Source organism: Lutjanus erythropterus, chromosome 4 (genome assembly GCF_056507025.1).
Source record: "Lutjanus erythropterus isolate fLutEry1 chromosome 4, fLutEry1.hap2, whole genome shotgun sequence".
Classification (NCBI taxonomy): Eukaryota; Metazoa; Chordata; class Actinopteri; order Lutjaniformes; family Lutjanidae; genus Lutjanus; species Lutjanus erythropterus.
The window spans coordinates 6,955,654-6,982,902 of NC_139320.1; the positions used below are offsets into that span (position 1 = coordinate 6,955,654).

The window sequence follows — 27,249 nt, forward strand, 5'->3', positions numbered from 1 at the left end:
CTCGTATTTTTCATTATTTATTTATTATTATTATGATTTTGCTCAATTTGAACGGCTTTCTGGGTTTTTTTTTTATTGTTAGACTAGTGGCCTAGTCTGGATAAAACTGGTGCTAAACCAACAGGGAAATTAGTCACCAGGAACATCCCTAATTCAGATTTGGTCTGATTAATTGGTCCTTGGGTCCCCAAGGCATGGCAAAATACTGGACAAAACCTGACAAAATGTTAATAAAACACAAAAGGAAAAAGGCTTATCATATGAAAACGTATGTTAATGTGAGTCCACTGGTGCTGCAGATGCCAACGTTATGCTAATAAAGAACAAAAAAGAACCCCAGGCTGCACATTTCTGCCCCGTGAAGTCGGACAGTAGCAGCTTACCCTTTGCTGCGGCGGTAGGTGGTGCCGACAGGACATGGCACCGGGGGAGCGTAGAGGTCACCTAAGAACTCCGGGTCAGGCACACACACCTGCAGAGACAAGTCTTCACTCAGCTTGAAGCCGTAGTCACTGGAGGAGGAGGAGGAGGAGGAGGAGGAGGAGGAGGAGGAGGAGGAGGACAGGTTGGGAGAGTAAACAGAGAGAGAGAGAGATAGAGAAAAAAAACAGGCAGTTAGCTTCTGCCCTGTGATGAATGGCAGCACCTGATGTGCATTTTAAAGCAGCCTCATTATGACTTGTGATTGGAGCTCCTGGAGTAATAAAAATGTGCAGAGTCGGCTTAAACCAATTTATCAGTTTGCCAGTACTGAAATTTAATTAAGAGGAAGATGTGAGCCAGCCAGGGCTGTCAACCTGATCCCAGAGGTGGGAAGTAACTAAATACTTAGTTAGTATACTTTGTACTATACTGCAAATTTTTCAGGTGTCTGTACTTTAGTTTAGTATTTATTTTCTTTTTTTAACACAAATATCTGTACTTTCTACTCCTTATATATTCAAAACAGACTCACTACTTTAGTTTAATGAATATGAGTCAAATAAGTGAGTATTTATATTTTGTATCACTGCGTGCTGCCTTCCCAACGTCAAGACTGATTTCAACCTAAATGGATGGAAGAACAACACATATAAAAGATCTGGTGTATCCATCAGTGCATATCAGTCACAAGAGATGTAACAAACACAACTTAAGAGACACAAGACGAAAACGTTGCAAAAGACGTAACAAGATGAAAACAATGTAAGAAGGTGACACAAGAATAAAAAACGACAGAAAACACTAAGATGACAAAAATGAAAAACACGTAAACACGAAAATTATGTGGGAAGACAAAAACAGAAAAAAACCCATACCAAGATGAAAGACAAGACAAAACTGATGTAAAACACCTCACAAAACGAAAACGACGTAAAACATGTAGCAGCATGAAAAAAGGTGTAAAACACACGTACCGAGATAAAAACAACAAAAACGCGACAAAACGAAAATGATGTTAAAGGCGTAGCAAGATGATAAATGATGATAGACCTAACAAGATCAAACAGACAGAGAGGGAGACTCGACTGCAGTTTGCTTTACACAGAAACAGCTGGTAGAAAAGTCTCTCACAGTGAGGGCCGAGCCTCATAAAAAAAGAAAGAAAAAAAAAGAACATATATATGGTTGTAGGAGTTGCTTGCCATCCCCTGCGGTTGGCTTGGCTCATGTCAAGTGAGAACATGGTAAGCTGTCCTGATATAACAGGCTACATTACGATTACACAAGATCGTGATTTTCTACATGACCTGCTCAGAATATACAGCAGAGTGAACAGTATCACATTTCTAACATCATAACCCTAATGTAATGTATTAACCAACTAACAATAAATATAATGATAATTATTTGTCTAGCCAAATGTAAACATATGAATGAAAATATGCAAGAAAAAAAAAAACACACACAAACCTTGTAAACAGTGACTTGTAAAGAGAAGTTAAAGTATAAGAAAATGAAATGGTTATGGGTGTAAGCAACTGTCAAATTTGCCGTGTTGGTGCACACTGTTTCTTTTAAATAAACATATACAGTTCAATTTAGCCACAGATTAACTATAATTTAACGCCTCTGACAATTCAAGAATGATCAAAGGAAAAGGACACACCCGGGCTCGACACACAATCAGGGCTCAACAATACAGATCGCCCGCTTGCCTGAGGCGAGTGAATAAACTTTCAAAACACGTGCCACAGCCATTCACTGCGTACTCCAGTGCGACGGCTCTATAACAAAAGAACGACTGTCCTGAGCACGCAGTGCTACAAAGACATGGCATGTTGAAGGCGTTACCTAACAACTGGTTGTATTGGGAAAAGTAAAAATTGACTTTGGACAAGAAGATTTCTCACCCACTTGCCCGACTGGACAAGTGAAAAAAGAAACATTAAAGCTACTACAAGGAATTTCTTTTTTTTTTTCATATTTTGGAGAAACCTGTGGACAAAGTCATACTTCCATCATAAAAAACACAAAATATAGTATCAAAAATAAACTTAGGTCTGGTTTGCTTATGTAGAGGCATAGAGAGGCATCAGTATCAAACTGAGACTGCTTCATAGCCGGTTAAAAACTCCTTGTAGTAGCTTTAGTGTAAAATCCTTATAATACTGAATGCTCTAAATACATAAGTGAGGTACTTCTGTGTTTAGACTTCAGCATTGTTGTTCTTCTGAGGTATTTTCTGTGTCTAACCATTCGTAGTCCTGCCGCGTGCAGGAGCAGTTGGAGATGGTGACGGGCCGGTCGAAGTCCTCTCCGTTAAAACACGTAGCGTGGGGAGCTCGCCTCTTAAACGTGATCTCTCTGCCCAGCAGACACTCATTTCCATGTTCATCTGACGGAGACCAGCGCTTGTAGTCGGCCTCGGAACAAGGCACACCTGGAAGAAGAGACGATGAGGGAAAATGATTCAAGTTTGACCCTGACAAAGAACTCAGGGTTGCTTGGTAATAGAGGACATGTAGTAACCTTAAAAAACAGAAGAATACATGTTTCTCTGCTTTTCTATCCCAGCTGGAAAAGATTTAGCCATCATTTACACAGAGTACTATACTTCCATCATGGCAACCACAACATGATGACATGGTTAAAAAATACATTTATTGTAGCTCCTTTAACTACAGTAGTGGTAGCATTTTTTGTTCTTCTATATTTTACTGAGTCTTCAACTCAAATATGTTTTTACTTAGCATAATATTTAGACTTTATTAGAGAGTACAAACTTTACATGTATGTATCCAATGACAAACTGAAAAGTGGCCATGCTGATTTTACAACTTCATTTTTGGTACATTTTCATATTTCTTTTCTTTTTTTTTTAACACATCATACTTGACATTTTTATTGTTGGCTGCTACAAGAGTTCTGATAACTATACATCCTAAATAAGACATTGATCATCAATTTTATGACACTGTGTCTCAAAGACAAGCAGAACCAGAGGTGGGGGACTTGAGTCACATGACCTGATTTAAGTCAGACTTAAGTCATAAATTTGAGGACTTGAGATTTGCTGGACTAACCTTGTTAGTTAACCTTATTCACGACTTGAGACTTGACTTAGACTTGAAGAAGACGACTCGACAACCTTTTTAGGAAGATGAGCAGAAACCAGAATTTCATGTGCTTTGACTTGTGACTTGCTTGACTTATAGCAGGTGATTACAGCAGTGACTTGCTTGATTCTTAGGACCTGCTTTAAACTTGAAGGTTAAGTGTTGAGACTTGCATGTGGCTTGACAATGTGTGACTTACTCCCACCTCTGAGCAGAACTAACAGCAACCAGTCATCTCAGTTAACCTGAACAAACAGCTGGTTTCAGGATGAATTCACTTCAGTTGCTACCCGGCCAACAAACTGGCTATATAACAGCAGCAGATAAGAAGACTTTGAGTCACATAATATGTAAATGTGTTACCATGCAATCTAAACTTGCTACACAGTGTTGTTCCTTTTCTTGCTATTGATGTAAGTAAATGAACAAGCTAAGATTAACACTGTACTTATGTTGCATTCAAGTGATGTCAGAGAAAGGAGTTTCAATCTGGGAAAAATCATGTGAATGCCCTCTGAAATCAGCACAACACCTCGGAAAGTCGGTGAAAAATTTTAGACAACTTGCCGAGATGTTGACGTTACAAACACAGAAACATGGCAGAAGAAAGTTTATTTCTAGTTGATGGTAAGAAACTTTTTATCAATATACTGCACAGTCTTACAAAACAGACCGCTGTATCAGCACTGGGGAAATGTCTGGCTCCACAGGTAATTGCAAAAAAAAAAAACAAAAAAACAAAAAACCCACAGTGGCTTGTTTGTATTTCTTTAAACCAATCACAATCTTCTTGGGCACTGCAAAGCACACAATGCAGTGATGGTGGCCTACAAAATAGTGTATAGAGGGAACTTGTTTTGGAGGATCATTTGCATGTTGGAAGTCAAGCCCTGACATTTAAATGGCTAACATTGGCAAACAGGTGCTAACTTGCCATTTTTATCATGTAGGTTGCCAGCCTGGAGGTTGTTACTGTTTCCCATAGCGATGGGAGACTACAGGGGATGCTGCTACGCCCACAATCGGGTTGTAGTTGTAAGGTTGTAATCATTAGTTGCTATCAAAGTAGAGTGATCAGTTAGAAAAGTTATTTATTAACATCTACCCTGATAATAAGTCAGGCAAAGCAATATTTTAGTGGTTTTAGGGAATGTGCTGGTGCAGAAAAAAGTCTGGGACAAATGCACTTTGTATTATAAAGCTTTGAAAAGTTCCAAGAACATGAAGACAACCCAACATTTTTTTTTCAAGATGGCACTGCGAGAGTGGCAGCGAGTTAGAGTAGCTCTGACGTCTTTCTGTGGTTTTAGTGTTTTTTTTTCCTACACTAGTCTCATTCGTTCACCTGCAACAATGGATGTGCAAATGGTGAGTCTTGTGATCAGCTGTTAGTGCTGCGCAACACAAGGACACTCCCTGAAGAAAGGCCCAGGATCCCTGAGGCACAATTTTCTTTCTTGGGTTGTATAACACATTACTAACATTGTTATACATTCTATCACTCTATTGCTGCACATTATTATGTATTGCACGTTATATTTTTCTAATATTTTGCAATTATTCTTTGCAACATACTGTTTATTTTTTCACTGTTGTATCATTGTTGGTGCAATAATATCTTCATACTGTGAATCATCCCCTGAATCTTTGCTGCTTGTGTTCTGTGCGGTCCAAATCTGTCTCAGTGAAACTATCACAAGGCAAAATTATTTGTATTCTTTCTCTTAATGCAATGTTTCTCACCATGTATCTATTTACAATACATGTACAATTATCCTGCACAATTATCCATTTATTTTTTCCACATACCTATAAGTGAAAGGCGTATATCTGTAGTCTGTGTATAGAATCTATAATCTATACTTTTTAAATTTTATTCTGTTTTTTACTTGATCTTTTCTACCTGTACTTTTTGAGCTGCTGTAGCGTGTGAATTTCTCCATTGTGGTATCAATAAAGTTTATTTTATCTTATCCAGATGATACAAGTACAACAACAACACACTGATATTGGAAGAATAACTTCCCAACTCAGGAACTGGGCCCATCCGAGCATCACATGAATGCAACACGGATGACATAACAATTAAAAATCAGGAACTACATAAAAACCCTCTGACGTGTACTACAGCTGAGGTATAAACTTATAAATAGCTGTTGTGAACTGTTGTTGCTAAGAGCTGAGGAACATTAAAGCTCTCCACGCTGCCCTCTGAACCTCCCTCTCGCTCTTCAACCTACCCAGAACGTCGGAGGTGTTGACCTGCAGGATGAGCCAGCTGTGTCTCTGGTCAGCGTACGAGCCGAAGATGGTGAAGATGGTGCTCTTTTCCCCGGGCTCGGTCAGCAGCTGGTAGACGTACACCTCCCTGTCTGAGAACTTAAAGTCCATCCACGTCTCGCCCTCGTTGGTGCTGAACCTGACGGGGACATGGACAGTATGTAAGCCATTATTTCATCAAGCGACAATGATTTGTCAGCTCTTACCTATAAAAGACCATTCCCAACAATATGATGACAAAATAGACCTTCTAAGTCATTATAATGAGACATTTCTCAAAATAACAACTTAGTATCAGAACAATGCTTGATACTAAGTAATACTGAGAAGGTTTCTTCTCATTATTATTATCGTATTAATATGCTTATCTTTTGCAATGCAAAGTCATTATTTTGGAAAACAAACTTATTATTTTCATATTCTAACTCATAACTTTGAGAAACAATCATTTTTTTTAGGTTCTAACTCATTATTTTGCCATACTAAGTCATTACTTTGAGACAGTGACTCATTATTTTAAAATTATAACATTATTTTGCATTATGAAGTCATTATTTTGAGATTCTCACTCATTATTTTGAGATACTAAGTCATAATTTTGAGAAACAAACTCATTATTTTGAGATACTGACATTCTGATATACAAAGTTACTATTTTAAGGAATATACTCATTGTTTTGAGATTCTAACTTTTTTTTGTGATACAATATTTTGAGATTCTAACTCATTATTTTGTGGTACCAAGTCATTATTTTGAGAAACTAACTCATTATTACATGATACGTAAGTCATTATTTTGAAAAAACGAATTCATTTTGAGGAGGTTTCTCATTACTTTTTGGTACTAAGTCATAATTTCATAATTATTAAGTGCGTAAGTCATTATTTTGAGAAAGTTTCTCACTAAAGTGACTTACAGGATCTTTAGTCTTTCATCACTTTGGCATTAATGAACATTCATAGTTTGCTGTGTATTGCTGGTAGTCTGCACGGCTTCTTTTTGTTATATCAGTTACAGGAACTTCCTTTCACCTACGGCCTAACACACTCATTTTTTAACTTGACAACAGCGAGGAGAGCGGGTGATACTATCATCTGGGGAAAAAAACATCCTATCTACTATGTGAGTAATAAAGTGGTGTACCAGACATTATAATTGGGTAATTTAACACAGTTATGTTGACATTGGTATATATCAAGGCAAAAGCAGGTTACTGAGTAACCAGGGTGAGGGAAATGGATTCTCTCTGCATGTAAACGAGGTCAGCTCTTCTCACATTAATACACTGTATCACCTTCATATGAATATGAATAGCCTGAGATGTTGCTGTTGGCATGGAGGTGTTTTATTACACCTCTGTTTACTGAGGGAAGCTTTATTGACTTTTTTCCACAACAAGCCGCTTCACGTTCGCTCAGTCTGCTCCGGCTGACTAATGAGCACGTCCACTGGGGCAGGTGCCGTTTATATGCTTCACTCCCCACGTTCCCTCCAGTTGCTTGGAGCTTTCAAATGGAAGCCTTCCAGTCATGGACCAGCCGCTCGGGGTTTTATGTTTGAAACTGTTAGTTAAGGTAAAACCAACGGAGTGGCAGATTTTACGTCTGAGCTCAAATACGATCTTTCTTTGTGTCCTGGGGGGACATTTAAACAGATCACTTGGACTTACTTGAGATGTGTGGTGGCGCCTCCTTGCGCGATAGCCATCAGGATACCACCGTGGTCACCCCATGTGTAGAAATGAGGGCCGGCCAGTGCCTGGACAACAGAGAACAGAACAGAATGCACATAATAGGCATTAAAAGGTCATGTAGCCACTTGATGCAACTGCTTTTGAAACAGGATGCTGAAGTGGGACAGACACCGAGCACAGGGGCGGTTCATTTCATTTTGAACTATAAACCACTGGAATATCAGTCAAGGGATGAAAGCGTGTTTGATAAGATCAGAGGGTCAAAAGGGTGGCATTTCATAAAAAAAATCACACCTTCTCAAGAGAGATATGGCTTCACTATTTACCAGAAAATTAAAGCCACTTTGATGTTTAGTTTGAGCAGGATACACAAGCAAACTGTGGCGCTGGTCATTTTTAAATGTGAACATGTGGGCGAAGCTGCCCGGAACTCTCAAATTCAGGACATTCAATACAAAGGTTTTGATGTCTACGACCCCACTTCCAAAAAAGTTGGGATGCTGTGCCAAACATAAACAGAATGCAATTAACCTGTTCACTCACGCTAAATTTGATGCCTGTAACACGTTCCAAAAAAAGTTAGGACAGGGGTGATAAAACACTGTGAAAGTTGCTGAATGCTCATAATAAACCTGTTTTGAACGATGGTCACGTCATGCGCGCAACAGACAAAACTGACCATGATATCACACCACAGCGCTGATGACAGCTACACACTCAGACACATGCTTGCATGAAGTTGGTGTCAGCGACAGATTCCAAGAACAGGATAAAGAGAAGACAGACAGTCTACAACGAGACAGAGCAGCTGATAATGTCGCAAAACAGCCGTAAACTTTGTAGCTCTTCATGCTAATGTTAGCCAGCAGCAGACTGCTGTTCACAGAGGGACAGTTAAAATCTCACCTCCTGTTCTGGCTGAAGAATAAACAACCTGTGTCTCCTCTAACATTTTCTCATCCAGACTCATTTAACTTCTGCTTCTGTTTTTCTCACGGCAAAGTTTTACTGCAGCAAACTGTTGCACCGTGACTGTCTCCTGTTTGTTTACATCTTCTTCCACAGGAGATCATGCAAAATTGCATCCCGCGAAATCCCACAAGATCACATTCACCTGATTCATAATCTTAATATAAAACTATAATAAGGCCTGGCTGTAACTTGGAGGACTTTGGAGAAAATTTAAATAGTATTTAATAGTCAGTGTTTTACTTTGAACATCCAATTTAATCTTTACAAGAAAAGTTCCAAAAATGTTTGTGAATGCTGTCAATTACAGTTCTTAGAGAGACTGAACATCGGAATTGGCCGGTCAGACCCTTAAAAAAATTGGAAATTTAAATCGGCCAAGAAAATTGAAATCAGGGCATCTCTAGTTTTTAGTTACGTTTTACACAGCATCCCAACTATTTGTGAACCAGGTTTGTAGTTAATACATCAACTGTTATCTCATTACAACATGTTTTCAGTATTGCTATCATCTCAAGATAGCGGTATGTTGTGTCAAATCTTAAAGGGTTCAAATTATTTTAAGATAAAATCACTTAAATGTTCGTACTAAGAATGTGCTGAACGACTCTGAACTGGTCACTGATGGTGAGTCTGCAAATGTTAGTGTCTTTCATCACATTGTTTTGGTGGCTGTTTTCATTGAAAAAACAAATCAATTAACAATGTGATGAATGTAAAACATAATGCTAATTTCTAGAAGGGCTTTCAAGAAAAGGTCAATCCTAGGAAAAAGTGCATAATGCCAGGGTACAAACAGTATACAGGCACTGAAATGAAATTCACTGTGACAGGTTGAAAACGCTCTGATAGACGAGCTGCTTGTGGCTCCGTTTTATAAGCTGTGTTTTTCTTGTCATCTGTGTCAGATTTGGTACTGACCTCCTTCCATCGGGCTCCAGCGCTGCTGGATACATACACATTAGGCTTGTTGGCCAAGTTCCTGCCTACAGATCCTGCAAGCAGAGGACAAAAAGGAATTTAAACACACACATCACAGGGGTTTTCCCTGAATATTACAGACTTGATGTGACCACTGCTCTTGCTTTCACATATATGGAAAAATATGTAACCCAAGAACTCAAACCATAGCATTCTGTATCTTTTCATGCATGTGGCCTTTGTATACAGTGACAAATACATTTCTTTGACAGTATGTTGTTGTATAATGAGGAAGGAACGATCTGCTCAAGCAGTTCTCAAAGAAACAATGGAATCAAACATGCAAGAATGGAAGCTGAACTTCACAGTTTTTCACTTGTTTCTCAGAAAACTGACAGGACTTCAGTCATGTTAGTGGAAAACAAACCAAACTGTAAGGCTGATAAAAGATAAGGTCCAAAGTTTGTTTCTGATCCTTGGCAGTCATGGTAAAGTGGGAAGGGTTGAGAGATGTGTATTATAGGGATGTGTGTGATTAGTCAACTACACGATTAAATGTCACCACCCTCGCTAGTTGGCACCAGAAATATTAGCTGGTTAAACTATTTATCAATACTTTATTCATGTACAATGTCATTTAACTGTTGCCTCTGAGGTGTTATACAGCCGCCTGCCACTAGTCAGGGCATGCCACGATGCCCACCGCAACCCCGGATGTTTTTATCAGCAAAGTGACAGCTCGTCAAACAGCCTGGTTTGTCAGTGTCTTGATATGGAAAATGAAAATAAGGTTGAATATAGGCTGTGTTGGAATAAACTGATATATAATCACTCGACTGGAGCAACATGTGACCACATTCAGCACAGACACGGACATTAACCTGCAAACAGAGCAGTCTGCAGGTAGCTAACATCAGCTCCTAGTAAAGAATGTTGTTCACCTGCAGACACTGTGATCCTTTTCCGTCTGAAAAGTTGAAGCATTTACTCAGTTGTTATGTTTGTATTGCACAGCGCAAAGTGGCACACATTTTTGCAGCATTTAAAATACGATTTGATGACTGTAGACTGATTAACGGTTTCATATGGTCTTAATACACACAGAATTTTTTTGGACAGTGTTTAACTTTATCAGTTAATAAATTGTGCTTAATTTGAGCTGCTTTCTGAGTGTTTTCTTACTGTTAGACTAATCAACTAGTCTAAATTAAAATTTGCATTTAATGGACAGGGAAATTAGTTGCCAGGAACATCCCTAGTGTTTAGCTGCATTGGATGGTGCAGGAATCTTGTGAAAATCTATGAAATCATCACCAAGGTTATTACACATCTAGCATTAATATACCTAATCATACAAATGCATCCAATAGATGTTTTTCTGCATAAGTAAAATTTCTGATCTGCTGATGAGATGTAGGAAAAACAATTAGGATTCATGAATTAATCACAGTCTGTCCAATACTTGTTGAGGAATCAGCCAATTGGACAAAATGATCAGCCGACTAAGGCTGTCAAAAGTATAGATACCATTTGACTAGAATGATACAATCTCTGTTTGCATTTGATAGTATTTAAAGTAAGCTAGAAAAAAGTGATCTAAGTGCTCATTTGAAATTCTGAAATGTGGCTTTCAGCAAAACCAGAAAGTGATCTGTGACTTTTTCTGTACCAGCACTGTGTGTATGATGTTAAAAAAAAGAGAAAAACTCAGTATTGGTATTGGTCTAATACTGACCAAAGTCATTTTTCATTTTAACAACAATTCACAACTGAAAGTCTTGCAAAGCACGTTTGCTTTGATATCTTCAGATAAGATCACAGACAGTGTCCTTATTAGCCATGATAGCAGCGCAGCTCTGGGGATGACAGTGTCAGTACTACTTTGGCCCAGACTGAAATGTCAGCTGCTGGACGGATTGATGGTATTTGGCACAGATGTTCCTGTTCCCCACAGGACGGCCAAATGTCTTTGGTTTATGACCAAATATCTGCAAAACCGATGACGTTCCCATCAGCTGTGCTTTGTGTTTACTGTTAAATGTTTGCATGCTAAGATGCTACACTAATATGGTAAATAATACCCCTCACATGCAGACAATAATACCACACCCACACCACACACATCCATCCTCAACATGCAATCCCTCTTTCCATCCATCAAGAACAATGGAATTTATGGACTGGATGATTAATACCAGCAGCGTCTGACTTTGACACTTAAGAGTGGACGGACACCTGCAGACATCAATCCTGTTAATCAAATCTCATTTCAGGGTGAATGACTGCAAGAAGCTCAGATTAAAATGAGAGTAACGTGGTTGTTGTGTCTCAGTCGAGGGCTGTAAAAGCGTCTCCCGAATGAATTACGCTGTGTCTCTGTGTAACATGAGCTAATGACTCTCATTAAATATCATCACACGAGGAGCCAGAGACTCCAGACAATAAACTAATATTCCAGACTGTGTCATTGTACAGATATGAAACTGGAAAACACAAATTTGTTGTCACTGCCTGTGTGTGTATCAGAATCATTATTTAAAAAGCAACACCAGGCCGAAAAGCAGAGAGTTGTTGCCCTCTCCCTTCAAAGTTTCAGGCCTGTTCATCACTGGTGGGTGTGGTTGGTGTGGTGTCATCAGAAATATGCTGTGTGACCACACCCAACAGTGATGTCACCGGGTCCTGGAGTACACTTGTACTTCATCGCAGCCAGGTGAAAAGTTACACCACTGGAGGTCAGCAAAGACTGACACTTTCAGATGATTTTAAGGGTGTGAAGTTTCTCTTTAAAGATAGGCACGCATATTTTTGGACTGCGACTGCTGATAGCAAAAGTGTTCAGCCAGAATGCAATACTGTTAAACTTGTGCAATCTGATGATGTGCGTGAGTGTTTCAGTGGCCATAAGCTACATTATAATGCATTTGCTGTATGTCTTACCCCCTCTCTCCCCCTGAGTTTCCTGTCTGTCTAAAGCTGTCCTATCAAATAAAGACTAAAACACAAAAACAAATAACCTTAAAGGATAAATCTGTACCGTATCTACTGTAAAATATATTTTAAAAAATGACCAGTATGTCATCAGAGATCAAGGAAATATGTTGAAATACAGTTGCAGTGTCCCCCTTTCAAATTTCTACACTGGGCAGAGTTCAAATTAATGCAGAACGTTCTCCAAATGACTTAGTGTCTGTTTATGAGTCATAAGAAATCAATAACAATCTTTTAGAAGCTGTAGATGTTTATCACGGTTAAACTGAGCAATACCTTAATGGAGTTTGGCAGGCAGTGAGACAGACAGCTACTTAACTCACAGTCCCAAGTGTGTATTTTCAAAGTAGTGAGCTTTTGTTTTCATGATAACAGATTTAACTTTACATTAAGAAACAACTAACAGACTGATCAAATTATAGTGGAGGACTCGTCCTCACTTGTTATTATCAGTTTAGGATTTTGTGCGCGTCTTGCATTCCTGCAGTGTTCCTGCAGCCTGCCTGAGCTTCCTCCAGGAGGAGGAGGGGGTGGAGGGGTACAACTTGCTATTTCGACTGATGTACTCATTTTTGCACATGCAATTGCTACATATTGCTGCTTTAAGAAAACTCTTTCTAAATGTTTATAATCATGCACGACAATGTATATTAACGGTTATAAAGTACTATAACAGGTGGACATAATGTATTAGTCCAGCATTCATTATGCTTTATAGCTCCATGCCAAAGTGACAACAGTGTTTAAAAGAAGAATCTGAGTCCTGGGTTACACAGCATGTTATAACTACCATATGTTTAGCCAGTTAGAAAGACCCATGGAGAACTGTTCTAATGCATCATAGCAGATTATAAATTTTACCTTTCCAAAAGGGAATAATGACTCATAAACATCGATATTACACTATAGCATGAATGTGTGAGTTTTAAGTGAAATGACAGCACTATATAAGGTTATTAGCAATTGTATGGTGTTTAAAAGACATTAGTCCCTTTCAAAAATTTAGCATTAATAATCTGCTATGATAGATTATAGACGTTCTCTGTGAGTTCATTACTGGTTAAAGTTATAAAGAAACATTGTTTAAGACACAAGTTGTTACTTAAGCATGCAGCTATAAAGCATTATAAAGGCTGAACTTAAAATACATTATATCCACCACTTATAATATTTTATAAACCTTGTTTTAAGTTGTCATGCATGATTATAAACATTTATCAAGAGTTTTTATAAGCCTTGCAAATACATTGTAATGTCTTATGAACTGTAATATCTCTGAAAATTAGACGAAATAATGAGCATAATAATGATGACAAAAAGAAAAAAGTAAGAAATGAACATAGTGTTGATACGTTCTTGTAAACTCACATCATATCTTTATATTGAAAACTTTTGTTAGTGTTGTTTTTTCTTATGTTCTTTTGTTGCGAAGTTGTTGTTTTATCTGATTTTCTCTTCTTTTTGTAGTTGTTTTTGTCTGGTTCACTATGCTAGTCCTAAGAGAAACTATATTTCACTTCAGCTGTACTTTGTTATAGTTGGAATGATAAATAATCTTGTATTTGTTGATCTATAGGTTCTGCATGGCACACTGGAATGACATGTACTCGTCAGTGTAATCCCAAAGGATGTATTGGTCATATGTGTAGAGGAATATATGAGCAGTTCATTCAGGCTGTGCTGTGTGTAAACATGTCTGTGCAGGGTGTGCATGTATATGCCAGCCTGTATTCATGAGTGTGTTTGACCCGCTGAGTGCCCGCTGGGTGCTGCAGCAGTAATTAGCCCATCTGTTTGAGAGCGATAACGAAGCAAATGGTGCCGTCGATTGCCAGTCCTCCCTCCCCTCTCTCACCCCCCCCACCCTCTCTCTCTCCATGCCCATTATCTAATAAGAATTTAATTAGAGGGACTGGTTGGATGCAGGGGAAGCAGTCTCCTAGACACCAGAGAGTATCACCAAATCAATGCTTTTCACCAGCTGTGGAGAGGCTTCAAACTGAACCACAGGCACAAACTCTGCTTCAGCGGCGAGGCAGAGAAATTCAACCCACTTCACTCGGAGGAATTCATCTGTCTGCAACATGTTGAAATCAGCCCTGCCATTACTTGGGACTTTTTATTTTGATTTTTAGAGGTTTAGAGAGCGATTGCAAACAAACAAAAATACTTATTGAAGTCTGTGTAAAGGAAAAAAAGAGAGTTTTTTCTTCTAAACACATTATATATGTTAGAACATAGTTGCTGAAAACGTGAAAATACTGAGAACGATGTAATACTGAATTGTGGAGCGAGACAGTTAAACTGTTGTACACAATTTCTGTATTCAGGACTTTTTTTTGGGTTCGGGGGGGGGGGGGGCTAAAACATGGCTTGGTGACGTGCTGGAGACATGGTCCCGAAACACTCCCTCCCCTCAACCACCCTAACGGTCAGTTACAAACATACCTACCTGCCCTGCTGTTCACTTCAGCTCACTTCAGTTCTTACAACTCAACACAGAAGAAAAAAATATACCACTCTGTCACTGTCCTCTGGCTCTGGTGGCTCAAACATATCTGGACATGACCAATAAAACTGCTAGACAGAGTCACGAGACACAGTGTCCATGTTTCAGGTTGTTTTGAGGTCATAGTGGTGTTTGACAATGAGACAGCAGAGTGGACACCCCCCCCCCCAGTATATCAAAGCAGAGAAAACTGCTCATCTTTCATGATTCTGAGATCTAATTTTATATACTTAACAGATTTTAGTCATTCAAATCTGGCTGGGTGGTTAATAACACATGCTTCTTCAACTGTGACTAAATCAATACGCAATATTAATGATGAAAAAAGACCAGACTAAAATGTCATTTTCTAGTGTTTTGTAGTGCGAGTGCATGTTAGAGTTGGGCAGTTGGACAAATATAACACCTACTGCCTATCCATCACCAGATGCTTTTTAGGGGGGGCGAGTTTTTGGAGTGATATTTGTCATTTTATTTTGTTAAGGTAATGCTCTGCAGAGTGAAAGCTCCAGCAGCACAGTACACACCCACTCAGCCAAGTGCTCTGAGCCGGGTGAGGAATGAGGGGTGAACAGCCTGTAGAGCCCAGCTCTTTTCACATCTAAGGCGGAGAATTAAGGACAAGAATTGGTGATGGGAAAGACTAACAAAGGTGGTTTTGGTGAGTTTCACATGCCTTACTGGTGAGTTTGAATGAGGAGAGGAGTTAATGAGCCAGTTAAGCTTGTCTCAGTTTGGTTTTTATCAAACTGAGGTGAGATATACAGATGTAGTTTTCTGCTTGATAAGGAAAATAGGTATGAGAATGTTTCATTTCTTGAAACTGTGAGCTTATTTATTTATTTATTTATTTTTTTTGGATGAAGTGAATGTTTATAACTCGCCCGTTCGCACACAGCTCCCCGCTGAAACTCAGGAAAAGGTGGAACCCTAGTGTGTGTAACATCAGGACTACAGCAGCAGCACACAACATGCACAGTCAGGACATGGAGGAACTTAGATCAACTATTATTAGAAAGCAAATTAAAGTTGTTTGGAAGAAAGAAATAATGTGATATTTGGGCCTATTTTTGTTACAATGAGGCTGAGAAAAGAAACATTTCTTTATCAGAACAGAAACAATGTAGCCATAAAGTAGCTGGAAAGAATAACACAAACCTGAAGAGACACATTCAGGCACAGCATAAAGAAACCAAGGAAGATTAACTCAACATTAGGCTGTTTGTTCAACATATATTAAGCCAAATAGTAAGGTGGTGGTGCCAGATTAGTCGTTTTTCCATCAGATAATGATAAGACAAAATCTTGTATGAAAAAAAATGTTTGGCTGGGCTAGACTGACTGAAATGTTGAACATAATCTAATGACTAAAAGAGACTAAAATATCCATAGTTTTTTTGACTAAAACTAGTCTAAAATAGGAGGGCTGACATCTTCTGGTCTGCTGGTCAATATGCTCTTGCCAAAACAAATTTTCATTGGTTGAACAGTGGCTGGCGTTATTTTATTAAGAAGAAAAGCACTTCTTAATCATTTTTTCTCAGCTCTAAGCTAATTGAAACAGTGTCAAAGGACCAACACAAATCACTACATCAGCCCTCAGCCCCAGAACTCAGAGGATGAAAAGTTTATTTCTGATGACAAAATGTGTGTGGATTTTACTCTGCACTGATTTCTCGAGGATGGTTGGCTGGTAATAGTTCAGGCTCCGTGATGGATCGATACCAGCCGTCTGTGAGCCGACTTCAGACATGAAAGCTCTATGGTTTATGTTGTTTTACTGTTTATTTTGTAGGTTATCCTGTTGAATTTGGCGTTATCATGTTGCTAACGTTGCGATTCCCACAAGCTGGGTCAATGCTGGACTAATATTGTAATACTGGGGGACAGTCAAGAAAAACTGTGAATTCCAAGCCTCATTTGAAGCAAATAAGAAACAAGAAAAGTAGGTCAGATGCAAGTAACCGAGCTTGGCTTTGCTGTGGTTTGTTCTGCTCTGTGATCCATGTCTCCGGTGTGTGTGTGTTGTTGCTGTATGTAAATTTACTTGAAAGACATGCACTGAAGGTAAAAATATATCTATCTGTGAAAAAGAAATGGTTAAATTGCAGGAATATATTTGCTTGGCAACATTGTGTAACTTTGATTAGCATCCATTTAGGCTGCCTGTGGCTGATTTAATTTATCTAGAAATAACATGCTGTCTTTTAGTTGTGTAATAGACCAATTGATTGGTTGAAGAGAAGGTAGAATTTCTTTCTTTCTTTTCATTTTCTTTCTTTGGTTGACTCTAAAATAGTTTTCTTTGTATAAGGTAATACTAATATGTCCAGTCTTTCAATCATAACACTGGATGGGGTTGGTTAAAAATAATAAAAACTAACAAGGACACAGGATTAAGCCTAAATAATAAAAAAAAAGGACTAAATTAACACGACTTCAAAACACTGACACACTAAACAGAAAGTTTCTAACACCTTCTGCAGGGTGCAACCATATTTCCTGTATCTAATGCAATACAGGAAGTTGATATTTACCATGCTAAGAAAAACAGAAAAGCAGCTCAGTCACCACAGAGGGAGACTTGTAGGTTTCCTGTGTAGGATGAGCTTATCGCTGTCATCAGAACAAGAGGAAGTTGCTGATAAATAGCACATGCCCCGGTGGCTCCGGCTCTGTCAGTGAGATCATCGTCAGACAGATGGCACCCAAAGTCTCTTCATCTGTCTTGACTAAGAGAGACTCGTACACACACTCCTGCCAAAATTACTGACACGTTTTAGAAAAGATTGTTTTTCTGTCCATCACACAGTGTAGGAACCAGACTCAACTGCTTCAGGGTGGATTAAAACGCAATGACAGATGAAAAAGTTTTAAAGACACTCCCAAACTACTAAATTTCTGCTTATGGTGTCCAAAAACATGCAGACTGAGCCTTTAACTGCCACACATGGAAGTTAAAATGAGGTAGTCTGGTGCTCATAACCTCGACTCATTCACATAAATGTCAGCTGGATTTTTCAACACTTTGACATTCTTGAAATTACGGCCTTTTATCGGGGATGTCGCCGTTTGTTGTCCCACCTGTGGCCATGATGAGTCCTGGAGCAGAGTCCTTGGACAGAATGGGCATCCTCCTCAGCTGGATGTTGAACAGCTGGCTCCAGCGCTGGGCCAGGTGCAGAGAGCAACCTTTACTGAGCTGAAAGGGAGAGCGGAGTCAGATTATGTTGTTTAATTGGTTTCAGTACTCTTCTTTCTGCTTCAACACACAGTTTCAGGAGACTTTAGGCAAACTGCTGAACAGAGAAAGTGAGTGATAGAACAGAAAGTCTTTAGTCAATGGTGGTTTGTCAGCATGTTAGTTCAGGTGATACGTGCCAAATTTTCAGAAATGAAGCAAAAACGCTTGTGGCGACATGGCAGCAATTTTACTTTCCACCATAGCTGAATTATGCATTTTGCATCATATCTTCTGTGGGTCAATTTCTGAAAATGTTCAGGGCTCCAAAATGTACACGTTTCATGCTTTTATGAAAAAGTGATCATTACTTTCACATGTCACCTGGACTATAGTGGACTAATTCATCTGATTTAGTACAAATGAAATTCCAAGTGCCTGCAACATGATTGAGATTTGGTCCTGTCCTTCATACTGTAAAGCACTGGTTCCCAACCAAGCCCCAAATTAGATCTGCACATGTTCACTAAATCACAATTTATATAAAAGTCTGTATACAAAACTATTAAAATTGAAATTACTGTTTTGCCCTCACTCAAACAGAGTCAGCTACACAGCCACACCTCAGTGAGCCCTGCAGCTCTGTGATGATGAATCATCATTGTTCTTATGGTCAGCTACTCTGTTAGGTTGTTAAAAGAAAAAAAAAAATATTACGCTTCTACTCGAAAAGAGACATTAATCAAAGATAAAGGTTCTAAGAGTGGAAACAATTCTAACTGCTGTTAATTACTGACAGTAAAGCATTGGAATGAATCACTTCTTTCCTGCTGTCAACTACCAACAGGAGTAAGTTTGTAATACTTACATTTAAGTCTGATATTCTGCTTTAATGAGCTTTACCATTAGTCATTATCAAAAGACTTTCAATAGAAAATATCAAAGAAAAAAATCTTCTGCAATCACTTAAGTCTACAATTTAATGATTTAGATGTGAATAATTAGCCAGCACTCTCAGTTCCAAGGGGTGAGTGCAGACCAAAATGCCTCTGGATGCAAGTGGATATACTTACAACCAATCAGAGTGCCGTAACTTGTGATGTATCGTAGCTGGTAAATTAAACCAAATACTGTCAGAAGTACAGCAAACACAGCTTTCTTATTGAGGTAGTTATTCGTTCTTCTTCAGAGAAAATTTATCATTGAGTTAATTTAACACTGAAGTGATAGCAGAGTCAATAGAAACAGCTCCCCTTAAGCCTTAAGCAGCAGCCATCTTGACAGCCAATAAGGCTGCAGTACAGACAATACAGTCATCATCATCTGCACAATATTAGATTAGTGGTTGTCAAGTGATTTGTGATTAATCAAACTACAAAAACCAGACGATATACAGTGAACCTCTGAACTCCAGAGTCTAGAACTATTAATCAGTCATCAGAATTATTGCCAACTAATTTTCTTTCAACTGACTAATCCATGAATCATGTCAGCACTAGTATAAATCCATCGTTTGGAAGCAGAGGTCATGTACTCTCTGTGGTGACACACATGAACCTGAGCAAAACTCTGTGCTACAGGCTAAACAAAACAATCAAATATCAGTCATAATCACATTCACCATAAAAACAATGGATGAGAACAAGGAAACAATTTGTTGATGTTGGTGAAAAAAAGTCAAAGACGGGGTTTGTGGGGGTACCTGGCAGTCTACGGTTCCTCCCAGGCTGTCGGCAGCGGGCGGCTGAAGCAGCTCCCACGTCCCTCCCTTGTCGAAAGTGATGACTGACCGCATGTTGTCTTCGCTGACCGAGCCGTTGATGAGCGTGGCGATGAAGACTCCTCGCAGCCCCTCCACACGGTGCAGGTCTGCGAAAGGCTCGTTGGCAAAGTACCTGAAACGGGATACATCATCATCATCCTCATCATCGTCATCATGAGGATCAGGAAGAACACTCAAGAATCTTTTGCTTAACTTCTTAAAGTCTACCAGGATGCCCGTGGATGTCCCTGGCCAACATAACTGACTTTCGGAGGCTGTAACAGACTCATATGAAACTAGACTATCTAAGGCATCCACTGATATCAGATTAATATTGCTTGAAAGTAAAAACTGGCATAGCCATTTTCAGTTTTGGGCAGTATAAATGTGTTATTTTCCCTTATTCTGTTTGAATATTTTTGCATACTGAGGTTCCCAAACAGTATTTGAATTGCATCACATGGGTGTGACTGGAAAGATGAAACTCAGTGTCTCAATGAGACTTCAACAAGCCCTGTTGTATTTATGTCTTTATATCAGTCCCCAAAGTAGCCTTTTCACCTCACTAAGACCAAGTCCTGGTCAGGCTCTAGTCTAAAGTCACTAGAGACTGATAAAACTGAAAAATATTCACAGATTGCCTTTTCTATTAAATTACACACCAATATGACCATGTAAAGATACTCAAAAGGCTTCTTAACAAAAACTTTTATTATAGAATATTAGATATTTTATTTAACGTGTTAAATAATTTAACATATTAGCTGAACAACTGCAGAAAGGTTCAATGAGAACAAAAAGAATAAATAAAATAAATAGCTAAATAAACATCAGCATTGTACAAAATTAGTGGCAGATTGTAAAACATGAAGCTTCTCAGTTTTTACAGTTGCCAGTGAGCTCCTCCTGTCCTCATTAATGTTAACTGTGCTAAATCTAAATCACCTCAGGCAGCATTTTCTATATGTTCTGTAAAAAGTTCTTATATCAGTGCATATCAGGAAACATGATATTTCCTCTATAGGCCCATATCAGGCCAGTCTCAGGCCAATATATCATTCGGGCTTTAAAAATGACTCAGCCTGATAAAATGTCACAACCACAGACCTGGGTCATTCAGGAGATGTATGGCTTTCCTGTGTATATAGGGTTGGGTTTGTCAGAAATAGTTAAATTGTTCACCTAATCTATGGAATATATGGTATCAAATCACTGTAGGGACGCACAATACTGGAGTTTAGCCAATATCCAGTATTTTCCAACTAATTTTTGCCTATTACAGATGCGATGCAGATACTGAAACATGTCCATATTTTTTCCAGCTTATTGCAGAAATCATCAAGGTACTTCTGTAGTGAAATAACATTAAAGTTATTATGCCTTCTCTTATCATGATGGCTGGTGCTGTAATAGGCATTACTCCAGACTCACCTAAGGTCACTTTAGAGAAAAGAACAAGGACCAAACTAGAATCAGTTCTGTTGTTTATAGGCACAGTGTTTTTAATGGACTCAGGCATCACTAGTGGCTGAATGTTCAACTGAACGTCTCAGAAGGTCTCCTGTTCCAGCAGCTGTCAGAGTGGCCTTGGTCCAGAACTGTACTTCATGTCTCAAATGGCTTTTGGTGGTATTATTTATTTGTTGTGCACTGCGAATGTAGCATCTATATTGTTTTCTGTGTGTAATCTAATCTAATGCACCACTGGCAGGTGCAGACATAAAATACAATGTTTTTCAAAATGTTACACATTCTCTGGAAAGAAACATGAGAAAAAAGCTGCTGACAGTTTTTTTTGTTTGTTGTTGTTGTTGTTGTCTTTCACACAGTCATCATAATGATGTGGATGATGTCTCTCAAAAGGACAGTTCACCCCAAAATCCAAAATTCATATTTTTCCTCTGGCCTGTAGTGCTATTTATCCATCTAGACAGATATGGTCATAGAGATGTCTGCTATCTATAGAATAGAATGGTATTCAGCTTGTGGTGCCCAAAGCACCAAAAAATAACTTTAAAAGACTGAACAGCAATCGTGACCCAGTTACTTAAGATAATCCACAGGCTTTGGTTGTGAGCAGTTTCATGTAGGAACTACTTTCTCTCTGCAGTAGAATCAACCACGCATCATCCTACATGAGTGTTCACAACAAGGTCTGTGGATCTTCGGTAACCAGGTCATGATTTCTGAGGTACTGGTGTTAAGTTTTTCAAGTGTATTTTTTGGTACTTTGAGCACCACAAGTTGAACTGCTAAAGGGGTTGCTAGCCCCAGGCTAAAGCAACTGCCCCAAACTAAGGAGCTGTTAGCCCCAGGATAGGACTTGCTGGCCCTTAGTCTGGAGCAGGGTTATCCCCTGAAAACTGACTAAACCCAGGGCTAAAGGTGGAACATTTTTAAGAATATTCACATCAGCTGCTGTGCCAATGGCCATTTAACCCAAAGCTAGCAGAAATGCAGTGTGAATCATACAGCCCTGGGCTTAGCTCAAAGATGTATTATATGAACTACACAGGGCATTGTTGCTCAGCCTTGTCGCCAATTTTTCACAATAGCCAGTCACAGTTCTACAGAGAAAAATTCCCCACTGACCCAAAAAGCATTTTCCCCCATAAGCCTCCTATTTTAAAGAGATGTCTGTAAAACTGTTGACAGGACACCCTGAACTGCAAACAAGGTCAGTTAAGCCTCTTTCTAGGATGATTTTTTTTAATCCATTAATTATAACTATTTGTAAAAATTTAACTAGAGCTAAAATACACAATTTATAAATCTGTGACATCATCACAAGCAATCAATAGTCTATGGGCCAGGCAGGAACTTTGCAGGCCTGGGTGGCCTGCTGTGCATGTTCAGTATTCAGTGGACTGAATCAGCAGGAGGTAAACCCAGAAGCTGGAAAACTTTTTGGGCTACGGTTTATCTTAACCCCAGGGACCTAAGTTACCCCAGGGTTAACTCTTAAGAAAATGTGCTGAAGAGATGCTGACAGAACAGCAAATGAGAGGCAATGCTTTACTTTATAAACCTTCACTTTTAGCACAGAGATGTAATGTGTGGTAATTTATTCCAGACTGAATATAACTAAAAAAAACATTTTGCTGATTTATTTCTTGCATAGATTTTTTCAAAAATGGCTGATATTCCCTGTACATGTTCTTGTTCACTTGGGTGGAGAACACTGGAGGGCAAACAGAGGGAACTAAATGCATCAGCATTTTGAAATTACAGCTGCATGAGGCAACTTCTCTCTCAGCAGAGAGAGGTAAACAGGAAGCTTGAACCCAGAAATGATGCATGCATGTGACACGCACGTGGCAGGCTCGCTTTAACCAACCTGTCCAGCACAGGATGCTGTGTATTTGCATAAGCAGAAGCCACAGGGACCTGCAGCTAATTTCATTAAGAGAAGACACAGTGTCAAATTAACAGGAAGAATGATCGTTGGCAGGCGAACACCTGAGCCAACACTGTGTAACTGCTCCTGCCAAGACAACACACATCTTCCTGATGTGATTATGGAGAAGACTGAGCAGAAAAACAATGAATACGGAGCTCAGAGTTCAGACAGTGCTGCAGCATCAGATCAATAGATTGTCTTTTATTAGATAAAGAAGCATTACTTGTCTGTGTTTGCAAAGCCTTTGTATTATCAGTGTTATCAGGCATTGAGGTCTTCCTGTCAGTTCCTCAGGTTGCTAGGAGAACTGCTCAACCACCAGCAAGCCTGCAGATTATGTTTAATTTGTCCTGTAGGAACACATCGGGTTTGCTTTAATATGCAGGCATTATTTGCTTGATGGCATGAGTCATAACAAAAACAAAGACACAAGAAGCAAATTAACTAACGATAGGTATCCAACTGCATATATGTTAAAGGTATAACCAGCAACATCTTCCTAAAAAAAAAAAAACAATATATTATATAATCCCATTCAATCAAGTGTGTGGTGGTGGCTGTATCTGCAGAGACTTTGCCCTCTGCCTGTATTTCCTTATTTTATCTCATTGTCTTGCTGTGTTTGGGACGTTTCACCAACCCAAAACACTGATGTTTAATGTGCCGATACGTTTACAGACAGACAAATCCTACCTAATCCAAGTCAGTTTGACTGTACCATACCTTTTCATCAACGTCAGTGGCGTGTTTCTTAATATGAATCCTACAGCATAACTACAGCATATATTTTTCTATTTCATTAATTAATAAAAAAGTCCACCTAAAACAACATGCTACTTGTTAAGATGACCATGTAGAAAGTTGGAACACTGTATAATGCACATAAAAAACAGAATAAAATGATTTGCAAATCCTTTTTGACACATATTCAACTGAATTCAACTGAAAAAGACAAGATATTTAAAGTGCATATTGATAAACTTTATTGTTTTTTTGTAAATATACACTCATTCTGAATTTGATGTCTGTAACACCTTCCAAAAAAGTTTGGATAGTGGCAACAAAAGACTGAGAAAGTTGTGGACTGCTCCAAAAACATCTGTCTGGAACATTACACATTATTGTATAAAGGGTACGACATGGGCTCTGAAAAACTTTGGAAAACCGTTGTCTGTAAACACAGTTTGCTGCTGCATCTACAAATGCCAGAAAAGACTCTACCATGCAAAGAGAAAGACATAAATCAACAACATCTAGAAATGCTGCAGACTTCTCTGGGCCGGAGCTCATCTTGAGATGGACTGACACAAAGTGGAAAAGTGTGCTGTGATCTGATGAGTCCACATTTCAGATTGTTTTCACAAATCATGGACGTTGTGTCCTCTGGGCTAAAGAGGAAAAGGACCATCCAGACTGTTACCAGCGCTAACTTCAAAAGACAGCAGCTGTGATGGTATGGGGGTATGTTAGTGCCCGTGGCATCATGGGTAACTGTCACATCTGTGAAGGCCCAATCAATGCTTAAAGGTACCTGTGGGTTTTGGAGCAACATATGCTGCCATCCAGACAACGTATTTTCCAGAAACTTCCCTGCTTATTTCAGCGAGACAATGAAAACACATTCTGCACGTGTTCCAGCATTGTGTCTTCATAGTAAAAGAGTTCAGGATCTAGACTGACCTGCCTGCAGTCCAGATCTGTGTCCTATTGAAAATGTGTGGTGCATTATGATGTACAAAATACAACAACAGAGATCCCGGATATCATATATCAAGCAAGAATGAGCAGGAAGTAGTGTCCTCAGTTCAGTTTCAACATTAAATATCTTGTATTCAATTAAATATAGTTGAGAAGAATTTGTAAATCATTCATTCTACATTCTGTTTTTATTTGATTTTTACCCAGTGTCCTTTTTTGGAATCAGGGTTGTATATTAGAATGTACTGTGTAGGGAATAATGGTGAGTTTTCGCTAAACTTTGGTTTATAACCAGCCTGACAGGTTTTTGAACAATAGTAGATAATGTGTGTTTGTGTGTGTGTGGTACCTGATCAGTGTGTTGCTGCCGGAGCCCTCTGGACTGTAATACAGAACGTTCTCCAGCGACAGAGAGAAGGACAGGCCCTGTGTGTCTGAGATGTACAGGTGTGTGACGTTGTTCAGGTGGTTCACGCACACAAACACTTGGTCCTCTGATGCATCTGCTATGTAGTACTCCTGTTAGGAAGAGGGGGAGAGAGAGGAGGTCATCTTCATGTCAATTAACTGCAGTTTGATTCCACTGAGGAGGACTGAGCAATAAAAAGACTGGACACGCAGTAAAAAGACTGGATATCACAGTGGAAACATGGACTTGTATACTGCACCGTGTGGTGTAGGTGGTTCTTCCAACAAAAATAAGGAAGTCGATTGTGTCACGTATTTTTAGAACTGGAAACCGCACTGTTGATATACAGTTTGCTTATTTCAAGTAGTCCACAGTGTACTGAAACAGGGAGAAGTGAAGCAGAGCTGTGGATGTGGTGACAGTGACTGTGACTCATGTCTGACTCGAGAATGTTCTAATTAATCCCCAAATTTAGCTCATAAACTTGATGATCATTTTGGGAACTGTAGTTGTGATAATCAGATTAACGCTGGGGTCTAACACCTTACACAGCTGCATGTTTTGCAAGTTCTCCTCCAGTACACTGTGGACCCAAAACAAACAACAACAAAGACATCTTGAGCGTGAAGGCACTGTTGACCTTGAGAACACACACATACATACCTGTGGTAAAAAAAAGAAATAACTAAACTAAACTCAAATTCATCCATTTAAAAAAATAATAATAATATCAACACTCTAATTCCATTATTTTGGTCAAATATTATTAATTAAGGAGATACATATATGTGTGTTATTATGTAATTTATGAAATGTTTTAGCCTGCTTTAATTTTAATAATTTCTAAACTTAGCCTGTGCCAGAAAATACCCTGACACAAAAATTCAAATAATTTAAACATTGTTTTATTATGTTAAAAGCCCTCAAAATCTAAAACTAACCATACCTACTTATAACATATCAATAAAATGAGCTATTATAATCATCTTTGTTTTAAAATATATTTTTCTGAAAATGTTGGCCCTTAAAAGATGGGCCCCAGATTTCCATTAAAATACAGTGACTAAAAATACTGGCCTAAATTGACTAAAATACTGGTCTAAAATGAATAAAAATAATGGTCTCAACTAACTAAAACAATGAATTGACTTCATGCAGTTTAATGTCAGAAGCAATGTGATTAAAGAACAAACATGATCATGAATGTGAATGTGATGCTACTTCTCAGTTTTCGTTACTACAGACACATTTCTGTGTGTTCTGAAAAAGTGTTGAGTTTTAAATCCCAGCCCTCCTTCAACATCCATTAATCCTTCAGTCTACTGATAAGACTTTGAGAAGTTCTTCATTTCCTGAATTATTGCTGCGGTACACATTAAAGAGACTCACTGTGATTGGATGTCGAGTCATAAACTGGGCGGCTTTCATTGGCTGGCGGTTGTAGGAGACCCAGAGCTGCACAGATGAAGGTTCGTGGCTGCCAAAGAGTTTCTGGAGAGGCAGAGGACACAGAGACAGCACAGCTCATTCAACTGCTCATCAGTTATGTCAAAGCCTTCAGCATCTCACAGGCAGTCAGGCCAGTAACACGCTGTGAAGTTTTGTTTCTCTGCAGCTCCAACTTGGAAATGACTTACAGGCTTCATCTGTCACTGAAGGATGAATTCTGTTAGTTAGCACAAATCAAAAATCCCCTCCCTTTTTTTCCTCCCCTTTTATTCAAGCTTCTCTGTTGTTAGACAGGCATTTATGAAGCAGACATGATCTTGCGTCTCTCTGGAAGTCCTGATTATTTCGTTTTTACAGAGGACACTGCTGTCACATGGGGAGTAAAGCTGGACAGCGCTGTCCCCAGAGCAGAGAGGCTGTGGATAAGTAGGGGAGACTTTGGTTATC

General features: G+C 38.9%; 1 protein-coding gene across 1 annotated transcript in view; it reads right to left on the reverse strand.

Annotated features, from left to right (window-relative positions):
* sorl1 (sortilin-related receptor, L(DLR class) A repeats containing) overlaps nucleotides 1–27,249 on the reverse strand; it is a 143,910-nt gene that overhangs the window by 37,396 nt on the left and 79,265 nt on the right. The window contains exons 7-15 of the mRNA XM_084716829.1: nucleotides 26,743–26,844; nucleotides 25,294–25,463; nucleotides 19,787–19,979; nucleotides 17,988–18,105; nucleotides 9,404–9,477; nucleotides 7,490–7,578; nucleotides 5,780–5,958; nucleotides 2,677–2,863; nucleotides 384–512 (exon numbers count right to left, since the gene is read on the reverse strand). Of these exons, the coding sequence (XP_084572955.1) occupies nucleotides 384–512; nucleotides 2,677–2,863; nucleotides 5,780–5,958; nucleotides 7,490–7,578; nucleotides 9,404–9,477; nucleotides 17,988–18,105; nucleotides 19,787–19,979; nucleotides 25,294–25,463; nucleotides 26,743–26,844 (1,241 nt within the window). The remainder of the gene's footprint in view (nucleotides 1–383; nucleotides 513–2,676; nucleotides 2,864–5,779; nucleotides 5,959–7,489; nucleotides 7,579–9,403; nucleotides 9,478–17,987; nucleotides 18,106–19,786; nucleotides 19,980–25,293; nucleotides 25,464–26,742; nucleotides 26,845–27,249) is intronic.